Genomic DNA, 10,949 nt, shown 5'->3' with positions numbered 1-10,949 from the left:
CAGGGGCAGCTATAGGCATTCAGTCACTCTTGGGACTAAATGTTTGTTTGGGGAACACGTCTTGAGATGTGCGGGAATGGCAGGGAATTAAGGTGCAGAGTGTGTTACCACAAAGTTGTTGTTTCCTTCCCTTTTACCTGTTCCTTCCCTTTCACCTGTTGACTTGCAAGCCCCAAGTGGGAACTCCCCCTTGCTTCTTGTGCCAGTTCCTTAGAAATTCAACAGGAAACAGGCACATTCAGAATCTGTTGAACAAAGTTCCATTGCCTCCCTTCTTCCTGTGTCCACCTCGAACAAGACAAACCAGCCCTCCTGCCAAACACATGAGGCTCATTCAAAAGTCACAAGTTCAGTTTATTAAATGCTGTAATAGAGGGAAAAGGAGGAGGCAGGTTTATACACTGTCTGAAACCTGGCACAGGCTGCCAGATGTGGGAAGTGCAGTGGGACTCTAAATCACCACCTCCAACATCACCTTGCTCAGCAGCCCTTTGGGTCTCTGCAATCTGAACCAAGGGGAGAGAAACTGAAAGGGAAGATGTACTGGCTTCATTCCTCCTGGTGCGAAAGCCATCATCAAATAGGAACTGGAGCATAACCTGGCTGTGGCCATGGGAGTAAGTGGAGGCCTGACCTCCCAGCAGGGTCTCAGGGGGATTCTCCCATGTTCCCATTCATTTGCTGGAGCAGCTGTGGGAGAGAAGCAGACATTTGGCCCTTCTGTTCGCAATCAATGAGGCTGGCTGCATCCCCACAAGCGGTCTGACCTATTTCAGATAGTGGGGGGCTTTAGTGGGCTTTGGGGCCTCCCTATGCTCCTGTTCAAGCCTGCTCAGGGCCCTCACAACCAATGCTTACACATCTACTTTTGTAACGCACCACTCTCTTCTCCATAAGACTATGCCACAAAAAGCAGTGACAACTACACTGGGGAAGCAGGACTTCTGAAGAGACATCAGGGACCTTGACTGATCTGCACACATGCTCTCCTCTTGGACAGAGGCGGTTTGGATTTCAGTTCCTTTGACACACACTCCGTCGCCTACACACCTTGCCCCCAAACTTCACCACCCCTCAGAAATTCAACAAGAAACAGGCACATTCAGAATTTGTTAAACAAAGTCCCATCCATTCCCTTCTTTCTGTGGCCACCTCCAACAAGAGAAAAAAGCCCTCCTGCCCAAAAAAATGGCTCATTGAGAAGTGATATTTATTTTCTTAAATGCCATAATATGGAAAGAGAGAAGGCACATTAATGCACTGTAGGAGTAGCCCCTACAGGACACTCATGGAGCCAAATGGCTTTGCCACAAGCAGGGAAGCCTCAATATTCCCAATGGGAAATGACAACATACTGCATTTCACCAGAGGACGCCTTCATACTTCCCCCACCCTTCCATAGAAGTGGCAGGACCTGTCACAGGCTGCACCTCCGTTACCCCAACTATTGCATTTAACCCACAAAAGAGACTCTACTTCCCCCTGGCCAGAGGGTCATTCAAAAGGGCAGTCCTTGGCTACACAGCAGGACATGGGACTGATGCCTTGAATACCACCAACTGCTCCTGGGCCTTAGCAAAAACCTTGGATTGTGGCAAATCCTCTGGAAAGGGAAGGGGGTCAGGAATCACAGAGCGATCTTCCATGGAAAGGGTTCTGGGCCCTGGTCTGTTCCCATGTCACAGCTCTGCAGAGGACACAGAGACCAACCACAGAGATATCATGTTAAGTTGTGGGGCATGATTATCAAGAAATCTGTTATAGAAAATGGCAGGATAGGAAGGAGAAAGGGGGAGCAGCTGGCACCTGGTGGTGCAGAGATCTGATGATAGGCCGAGAAGCAAAACCTGCCAAAACTGGGCTCACTGAGTGGCAGTAGCAGTTTCTTGCAGACCCCGATGGGCATGCACAGGCCTGGGAAAGGAGTGATTCAGTGGGGAAGAAAGGCAAGGTCAGGGTGGAAGGCAGGGAATGCATCCCTAGCAATAAATGTCCTCCTTCCTGCAACTCTAGAGCCACACATAGAAGGACCTTGGGACAAGGAGGGAAGCTGAAGCTGGGAGCTAGCCAAAGACAGTCCCTGGGTGTCATTTGGAGCCAGCTGTCTTGGGGAGGGCACCTATTATTCAGGTATTTTTGATCTGGTGTCCCATGATCACCTCTTGGCCAAACTGCCCAGTTGTGGCCTTGGCTCCACCACGATCCACTGGCTGGGAAATTGGCTTCGTGGTCGGACCCAAAGGGTTGTGATTGATGACAGTCACTCATCATGGTGCCCTGTGACCAGTGGGGTCCCTCAAGGCTCTGTCCTGGGACCCATACTGTTCAACATCTTCATTAACGATGTGGACACTGGAGTCAGGAGTGGACTGGCCAAGTTCGCCGATGACACCAAACTTTGGGGCAAAGCATCCACGCCAGAAGATAGGCGGGTGATCCAGGCTGACCTGGACAAGCTCAGCAAATGGGCAGACGAGAACCTCATGGTGTTTAACACCGAAAAATGCAAGGTTCTCCACCTTGGGAGGAAAAACCTGCAGCACCCTTATAGGCTCGGCAGTGCTACGTTGGATAGCACTACAGAAGAAAGAGACTTGGGGGTCATCATTGACCACAAGATGAACATGAGCCTCCAATGCGATGCTGCGGCTAGTAAAGCGACCGAAAATGCTGGCGTGCATCCATAGATGCTTCTCGAGCAAATCCCGGGACGTCATTCTCCCCTTGTACTCGGCCATGGTGAGGCCGCAGCTGGAGTACTGCGTCCAGTTTTGGGCTCCACAATTCAAAAAGGATGTGGAGAAGCTTGAGAGAGTCCAGAGGAGAGCCACGCGCATGATCAGAGGTCAGGAAAACAGATCTTACGATGACAGGCTGAGAGCCATGGGACTCTTTAGCTTGGAAAAGTGCAGGCTCAGGGGTGATCTGATGGCCACCTATAAGTTTATCAGGGGTGACCACCAGGATCTGGGGCAACGTCTGTTCACCAGAGCACCCCGAGGGATGACAAGGTCGAACGGTCACAAACTCCTGCAAGACCGCTTCAGGCTGGACATAAGGAAGAATTTCTTTCCTGTCCGAGCCCCCAAGGTCTGGAACAGTCTGCCAGCGGAGGTGGTTCAAGCACCTACATTGAACACCTTCAAGAGTAAATTGGATGCTTATCTTGCTGGGATCCTATGACCCCAGCTGACTTCCTGCCCTTTGGGGAGGGGGCTGGACTCGATGATCTCCCGAGGTCCCTTCCAGCCCTGATGTCTATGAAATCTATGAAATCTACTTCTTCTTCCCATGGGAGCACCAGCTGCTTTTGGAGAATGATGGGGATGCCACAGGCTCCAAGGATGATCTTTTCCTTACAGGTTCCCCGAGCATCCAGCTAGCCTCTGCCTGAGGCGTTTCCTTTTAAACCATCACCCACATCAGACCTGGGAGGGCAGCCTCCGTGTCCTTTGGGATCTGCAGTGCCCTAGAATGGCTGAACAAAGGGTGAATTGTTGCTGCATCCCACGAGTATGAGACTCCTTCCCTGGAGGCAGACACTAGGTGGAAGCTGAGTAGGTATAAATCCCCAAGCCCTTCCTGTATTGCTGGCAAAATTATGGACACTCCTGAATATGGATGCATTGGTCCTGGGCCAGTCTGGTGGAGCTGAGAAAGCGCTTCCCACACTCCAAGCACTGATGTGACTTCTACCTTGTGTGGATGAGCTGGTGCTGGGCCAGGATGGAGGATCGACTGAACTTTTTCCCACACACCAAGCACTGATGTGGCTTCTCTCTGGTGTGGATGAGCTGGTGCTGGGCCAGGTTGGAAGATCGGTTGAATCTCTTCCCACACACCGAGCATTGATATGGCTTCTCCCCTGTGTGGATGAGCTGGTGCCGGGTAAGGTGACAGGATCGCGTGAAGCACTTCCCACACTCAGAGCACTGATGTGTCTTCTTTCCTGTGTGGATGAGCCGGTGTTGGGTCAGGCTAGAGGAGTGGGTGAAGCTCTTCCCACACTCCGAGCACTGATGTGGCTTCTCGCCGGTGTGGATGAGTTGGTGCTTAGCCAGGTTAGAGGATCGGTTGAAGCTTTTCCCACATTCCAAACATTGATGTGGCTTCTCCCCAGTGTGGATGAGCTGATGCCGGGCGAGGTGAGAGGGTCGGGTAAAGCTCGTCCCACATACTGAGCACTGATATACCTCCTCCCCTGTGTGCATACGCTGGTGCTCAGCCAGGCTGGAGGAATAAGTGAAGCTCTTCCCACACTCCAAGCACTGATGTGGTTTCTGCCCCATGTGGATGAGCCAGTGTTTGGTCAGGCTGGAGGACTGGGTGAAGCACCTCCCACACTGTGAGCACTGATGTGGCTTCTGCCCTGTGTGGCTGAGCTGGTGCCGGGCCAGGTAGGAGGACTGAGTGAAGCTCTTCCCACACTCTGAGCACTGATGTGACTTCTCCCTTGTGTGCATGCACCAGTGCCTGGCCAGATTGCAGAGCTGCTTGAATCTCTTCCCACACTTGGTGCAGCGGTGCTGCCCACACTGGTGCTGGGACAGGTCTTGCCAGCAGATGAAGTTCTTCCTGCACTCAGTGCAACAGTGTGTCTTCCTGCGCAGGTGGATGCTTCGCTGCTGAAACAGGGAGGAAAAAATGGGTGAAGTTCTGTGCCACATTTGACACAGCTGTGCCTCACGCTTCCCCCTCTGCACATGTAGGTGCCTGACCAGGTCTGTGGGGCATTTAAAACCTCTACCCACTTTGATGAAGAAGTGGGGTACCTCTCCAGAACGGGTCTTGTGGTGTGTAACCAGGGTCAAGAGGCAGGTGAAACTCTTCCCACACTTGGTGTATACGTGGGGTTTCTCTCCACTGTGCCTTATCTTGTGAAGAGCCAGGAGGGATGGGCAGTTAAAAATTTTTCTGACCTTTTCTGGGGTGGGTTTTGTCCCTATGCTTGGCAGTGACACCCTCCCCACTGACTTTGCTGGGATGCAGTGCATCTTTCCAGTGGCTATTTAGGTCTCTCAGCTCCACAAATTCTTCCCTACACCCATGGCTCTTTCTGGGTGTTGCCCCTTCTCCACTCTCATGCCCAACTCAAGCTGGTACCTGGTTCACTGCTACATTCTCCTTCTGCTTTTGGGGCCTCCCCTGACGATTGTGCCATTGATCTTGCTCAGGTGTCAGGGAGTCCATCTCACCCAAACTCCCTGGGGAAGTCCCTGCTGGCTTCAGATCTGCAGGCCCTTCCACAGGAGGTTGCTCCTCAGCTCTGCTCAGCAGCCAGGCACCTCCTGCACAGAGAAGAGAAACACCAGATTAGTGCCTACCCTGTTGGCAGAGGGCAACCACTGCTATTTGTTCAGCTGGCATGGGCCTCAGAGCAGGCCTGCACCTTGGCCCTTGTGTTCCCTGAAGAAGACAAGGTCTTCCTGCCAAATCCCCAAGTGCTGGGGCTGCGGGAGGGCAGGTCCCTGTGCTAGGATAATGTTCACTGCTCGGTGGAGTTCAGAGCAGGACTCTCAAGAGTTTCTGGCCCAGCTGTCAGCCCCAACACCTCAGACCCTGCTAGGAGCAGTACATGTGGGACATGTGCGTTAAGGTAGTACCTGAATGGCTTCATGGTCTAACAGGCTAAGTAGGAGGGAAGGACTTAGAGCTGCAGCTCTCTCTTCTTTAAGGAGCAGAACAGTGTTTCCTGCCTGCTTCCAGGGAAAGGTCTGGTGCAGGAGATGAGTCCATGGAGCTTTCCTCTGCTGACGGGTCCCAGGTGGGCTCCATGTCACAGGAGCGTGCAGCACGTCAAAGGCCTTGGCATGAGCCTGAACCTGGACTCTCTGCTGAGTCTCAGGCTTTGTGACACTCAGAGCCACAGAGACTAAACAGGAAGGGGACAATTCTGGTGCAAATCATGGGGATTCACTTCTGCCCATATGGAAGTTTCTGAATCCCACCCATGCCGTGGAGCCCTTTAATGCACCCTGAGACCATGATGAAACGCTTCCTGGGTTCCAGGTCAGCCTGAGCAGAAGGAGGAGAGCCCAACTTCTTCCTTGTCCTATGGTAATGGCTACACAGAGCCTCTGCACACCATAATGCCCTGGGACAGTGTTTAGATAGGTATGGCTACCTTGGGCTCGGGAACGAACTATTACATTACTGAGTGAAGATGGAAACTTAAGATCACAGTATCCCAGGGAGACTACATCTGGGGCAATAAGTCAAGACACCAAACCTGATTGTCCCCTGACCCGTGTCATTAGAGGAAGAAGAAGGGAAAAGTTGGTTTTCTAAACACCCTTGAATTTCAGGGAGAGGGAACAAGACTTGCCTGGACACATTACAGCATAATGTACTGTGCTTGACATCAGCACCCCACAATCGCAGCACAGGACTTAGAGTAGTCAGGTGGAGGGGACAGCCACAACTCACCTAGCAGCAGGTCCTCAGACCTTGAGATTTCCCCACCGTCCTCATCTTCACAGACCCACAGCTCCACCTGTCCTTGCTGGATGCGGCAGATTAAGTCAGGTGTTGGACCCTGATATCCTGTTTGGGGCAGTGGTTAAACAGGGTTAGTGACGGGGTACTGGATGCAGAATAACCAGCTGGGATTTCGGGAATCAATCCAAGGAACTCAAGTTTTCTATCAGGGCCTTGATGGACAAGGGAGGATGGGCATCTTGGATGAAAGAAAAGGCACTACAGGGAGAAGCCTTGAAGAGATGATGGTCCTTGTCACCCAGGTGGTGGAGGAATGGGCATAGCAATGCCCAACCTCTCCCGGTATAGAAAGGGCATTAAACTGACAGTCATCAGGGATAGGCATGGAGATGCAGTGATCCATGCCATAGGAGGGAGTAGAAAGATAAAGCTTTTACTGTTTTCAAGGTACCAAAAAGAAGAGACATTGGATAGACTGACGGATGGATAATATTTATCTTGTTGGTGTAATACCAGGCAAAGGAGTGGAAATGAGCTTATTTTTAGGGCAGGCTTACAGCGAGGACTTCTGGCAATGAAAATGAGATTTTTTTCTTGGAGAGAACTCATCATCTAACCCATCATCACCATGGCACATGAAAGGATTTATTTTATTATAACTGTATTTGCAGGTGAAGTAGTCATTCCATCCAATGTGAGGCTCATCCAAGGAGGTCCTGGTGTATGAAGTGGAAAACATTGGGGAGGAATGCGGACAGAAACTTCCAGTGATCCCTTGGTAGAAGTACCTGGGTTACATCATGTGTACATCAGTCACTAGAGGAAGAGCTGAGGAAATGCATCGTCCATATGCTCTGACATGAGTGGCTTATAAGACTTCCGTCCACTTCTGCTGATTCTGAACCAAAGGAGGAGTAAAGGGGATTTTGATATCACACAACTGAGCATGCTGGGATTGTTAAATGTGTTTGGGGAGGACAAGCGAGGCAAGAGAGGGATGAAATCAGAATCATTTCCCCAAGGAACAGCTCTTAGTGTATTTATGTACAATGGACTGGACATGATATGAACATGCTGAGAAGGCAAAGTGAGATCATGCTGTCAAGAAACTGCTGCACCTGGTAGCACCAGGAGTTACAAGAATGGGGAAGACGCAAGTGAAGGGGGGGTGATCAAATGAAGGAGGATCTACCAATATGAAATGTCAGACACGTCTGATCACTGACAGAGCAGTGGGGAGAAAGACTGAAACCACCAGCCAAGAGCACTCAAGGGTAAGACTGTTGAACAACAGGCAGTAGACTACGAAACTCCAGAAGTCACACTGAATTGTAGAAAGTTGGGGCTGGAAGGGACCTCAGGAGGTCACATCTACTCAGTGGCAATGTGTAGGGGGTGCACGTGCACCTTGTGAGAGCACCAGTGCACCCCCTTTCAGGCTGCGCTTCCTGCGTAGCCAGCAGGCAGGTGGGAGCACCAGTGTCCCCCCTGTGAGCGCTGGCCGGAGAGCGGGGCTGCCAGCTAAAGTGGCTGCGTCACATCAGCAAGCGGCTGCGGAGCTCCTGAAGCATCGTGGCTGCTTTTACAGTGAGTGAAATTGGTGCCGCTGCGGCCAGCAGGATTGGCTGCCAGGGGACCGCCCCCCCCAGTTGTGGACTGGTGTCAGGGGGAACACATGCCCCCCCGACTGAAGAGGAACCAGACACCCATGCATCCAGTTCAACCCACTGCTCATAGCAGGACCAACCCCAACTACATCATCCCAGCCAAGGCTTTGTCTAGCCAGGTCTTGGAAAACCTCCAAGGACAGCCCTGCCACCTCCTCTCTGGGTAAACTGTTCCACTGTTTAACTACCCTCCTAGTGAGAAAATTCCCTAATATCTAATCTAAACTTCCCTTGCTGCAACCCGAGATGGTTTACCCAGGGAAATGAGGGCTTCATAATACTTCAGCATCTGGTCCCGGTAAAGCACTTTGTCTTCATCTTCCAGCAGCAACCACTCCTTCTGCGTGAAGTACACAGCCACGTCCTCAAACACCTCCCGGAGCTGCAGTCACAAGTGTTACACCGTCAGTAACTCTAAGTTCTAGCTGCTTCCAGACCCCTCAGCCCTGTCTGCCATGACTCTGTACTACAAGTGATCGCTCATCTAGCCATGACAGGCAGGGGTGCAAAAGTCCCCTTTAGTCAGCTGATCTGCGATGTGGATGCAGCTGTGGACACAGGAGTTCAGGTGTCTGCCTTAGCCCAGCTCAGCACTTTTAGGGGCCAGAAGCCCTTGGCTTCTCGCGCTCTGACCAGGCATCCCCATGCCAGCACCCCTTAATCTCTGCACTTGGAAGGGAGCTCCTGCTAATGCAGCCTGGTGTGTTTCCTCGTTTGTCACCACAGGCTCATCACTCTTCAGAGCTCTCTGCTCCCCAACTTCTTTACACCACCCCTGGCTGCTCCTGGGCTCTGCCCCAGCTGTACTCCTACCCTCAACTGAATCCAGTGCCCTGCTCACCTCTTGCTTTGGAGGCCTGCCCTGCCCCTTCTGCACTTGGCCCAGCTCACATGTCGGGGAGCCCCTGTCCTCCAGTCTCCCTGGGGAAGTCCTGTGCAGCTCCAGGTTTCCAGGCTCTTCTCCAGGAGGCTTCTGCTCAACTCTGCTCAGGGTCCCAGCACCTGCGGGGTGGAGAAGGCACAGGTGAGTTCTGGTGCTGCTGGCATGGGAAAGCCCTGCTAGTCTCCTGAGTGGGGAGAAGAAAGACTCCCAGCCCCACAGCTCTTCCTAATAGACTTCTTTCGGCATGAAGATGAAGATGAGACCCAGTAACTCTATCCTGGTGCAGGATGGTGATCACACCACCATGTCAGAGCCTGCAGGGACCTCACTCCATGAGGAGGAAACTGAAGGGATGTTGGTGCTGTCACATCCACAGGTTAGAGGTCAGGGAGGAGAAGTGCAAGGTGGGGCTTCTCCAGGGCATATGAAATGCTTCCAGGGGCACGGGGAGAACGAGAACAGTCGATCCTTTGGGACACTGAACCCATGAAAATGTTTGGAGAAGACATTACTCCACTGAGGGACGGTGCCTCATGTTGAGGGAAAAGGGAGAACCACTGCTCCATACCTGCTCCTGGGGAAGGGCCTCGTCTGCGGCACCAGCCTGAGGAGCTTTCGACTGCTGACATTGCCCAGGTCTCCTCTGCTCTGGGGGAATCTCCAAGACCGAGGCCCGGGTTAACTCTACCTGACCCAGACGGAGACACTGGGGAATCTCACCTGCACCAGCCCCTTATGGGGCATGGGGGGCTCATGGAGGCACGAGAAACGGACGAGCGAGCACTGACTGCTGGGACACGAATAAGGTTCCTGACTGGTATCGTGGCAGCGCGACAAGGCCCAAGCAAGATGAAGCCTCTCTCTGCTGGGTGCTGCACTCAGGGGGAAAGACCGAGGGTCCCAGCCTGGGAGACACCCGCCCGCAGGGACCAGCGCTCGGCCCCCCCACCCACAGGGCAGACACGCGACCCGCTCCCCCACGCGCAGGACGGCCTCGCCGGCACCCAGACCTCGCACGCCCGGGCCTCCACCCTGTCCCTCACCTGACGCCTGGCGGGGCGGGGGCTCCTCTCTGGGGACGCGGGGTGGCCGGTCCCGAGGCCCCGGGGTTCCCCTCTGCCCTGCCTCCTCCAGCGGCCTGTCGGCACCACGGGCCTGCGGCTGCTCCAGCCAGGCATCACCAGGCTCCCGCCGCGCCCCCGTGGGCTGCATCTCGTCTGCCGACGCGTCCTCGACCTTCCCCTTCACTGTCACCTGGGGACGAGACAAACGCATCGGTGGGGAGCAGGGACGTGGGGGAGACGGGGCGGGGAGGGAGCATCCCGCAAACACGTGGAAACGGGGACAGCAGCATCCACGATCGGGGTGAAACCTGCTCACCTGCAGTTTCTCACCCGCCTCCTGCTCCACTTGAATCCCCTCGGCCAGGGCCACGGCCTGGGCGCAGGTCTCCACGCCGCGCCCCCACTCCCAGCTCCGCATGCCCGGGGGCAGGATGGCCAGGAACTGCTCCAGCACCACCAGCTCCAGGACCTGCTCCGTGCTGCGGCGCTGGGGCTCCAGCCAGCGCTGGCACAGCTCCCGCAGGCGCCTGCAAACCTCCCGCGGCCCCTGGGCGCCCAGGTAGCGCAGGCCCCGGAAGCGCTGGCGCCAGGTCTCTGGGGCGGGCAGCTCGTCCCCGGTGCCGGCTGGGGGGTCTCTGGGGGAACCGGCCTCAGACGGGGGCTGCATGGCCTGCTCCGCCGCCTGGCCCCGCATCTCCCCGCGCGGGGCCGGCTCCTCCCGCGGCTGCGGCTCTGTGGCTGGTGCGTGTGGCACAACCGCGGCTCAGCATCGCCCGGGCCCGGCCGGGTCGCACCCGGTCTCCGCGGGGACAGGATGGGCACGCGGGGGGACGGGGGTCCTGCTTTCGTCCGTTGGCCGCCTCAGCCGGTGACGGCCCCGCACACCGCGACCGTGTG

General features: G+C 54.6%; 1 protein-coding gene across 1 annotated transcript; it reads right to left on the bottom strand.

Moving 5' to 3' along the window:
• Window positions 1-333: 333 nt before the first annotated feature.
• LOC149865271 (zinc finger protein 202-like) lies at window positions 334-10,746 on the bottom strand. The gene is made up of 7 exons (XM_090048061.1): window positions 10,369-10,746; window positions 10,032-10,242; window positions 8,947-9,107; window positions 8,361-8,487; window positions 6,427-6,543; window positions 5,104-5,288; window positions 334-4,625 (listed from the first exon to the last, which is right to left on the bottom strand). The coding sequence occupies exons 1-7, from the start codon at window positions 10,744-10,746 to the stop codon at window positions 3,693-3,695; spliced, it is 2,112 nt and encodes a 703-aa protein (XP_089904187.1). The 3' UTR covers window positions 334-3,692.
• Between the last annotated feature and the right edge of the window lie 203 nt (window positions 10,747-10,949).

This window comes from Crocodylus siamensis, chromosome 5, assembly GCF_052110815.1.
Source record: "Crocodylus siamensis isolate JL-2025a chromosome 5, ASM5211081v1, whole genome shotgun sequence".
Lineage (NCBI taxonomy): Eukaryota > Metazoa > Chordata > Crocodylia > Crocodylidae > Crocodylus > Crocodylus siamensis.
This window is presented reverse-complemented; position numbering and strand designations above follow the sequence as displayed.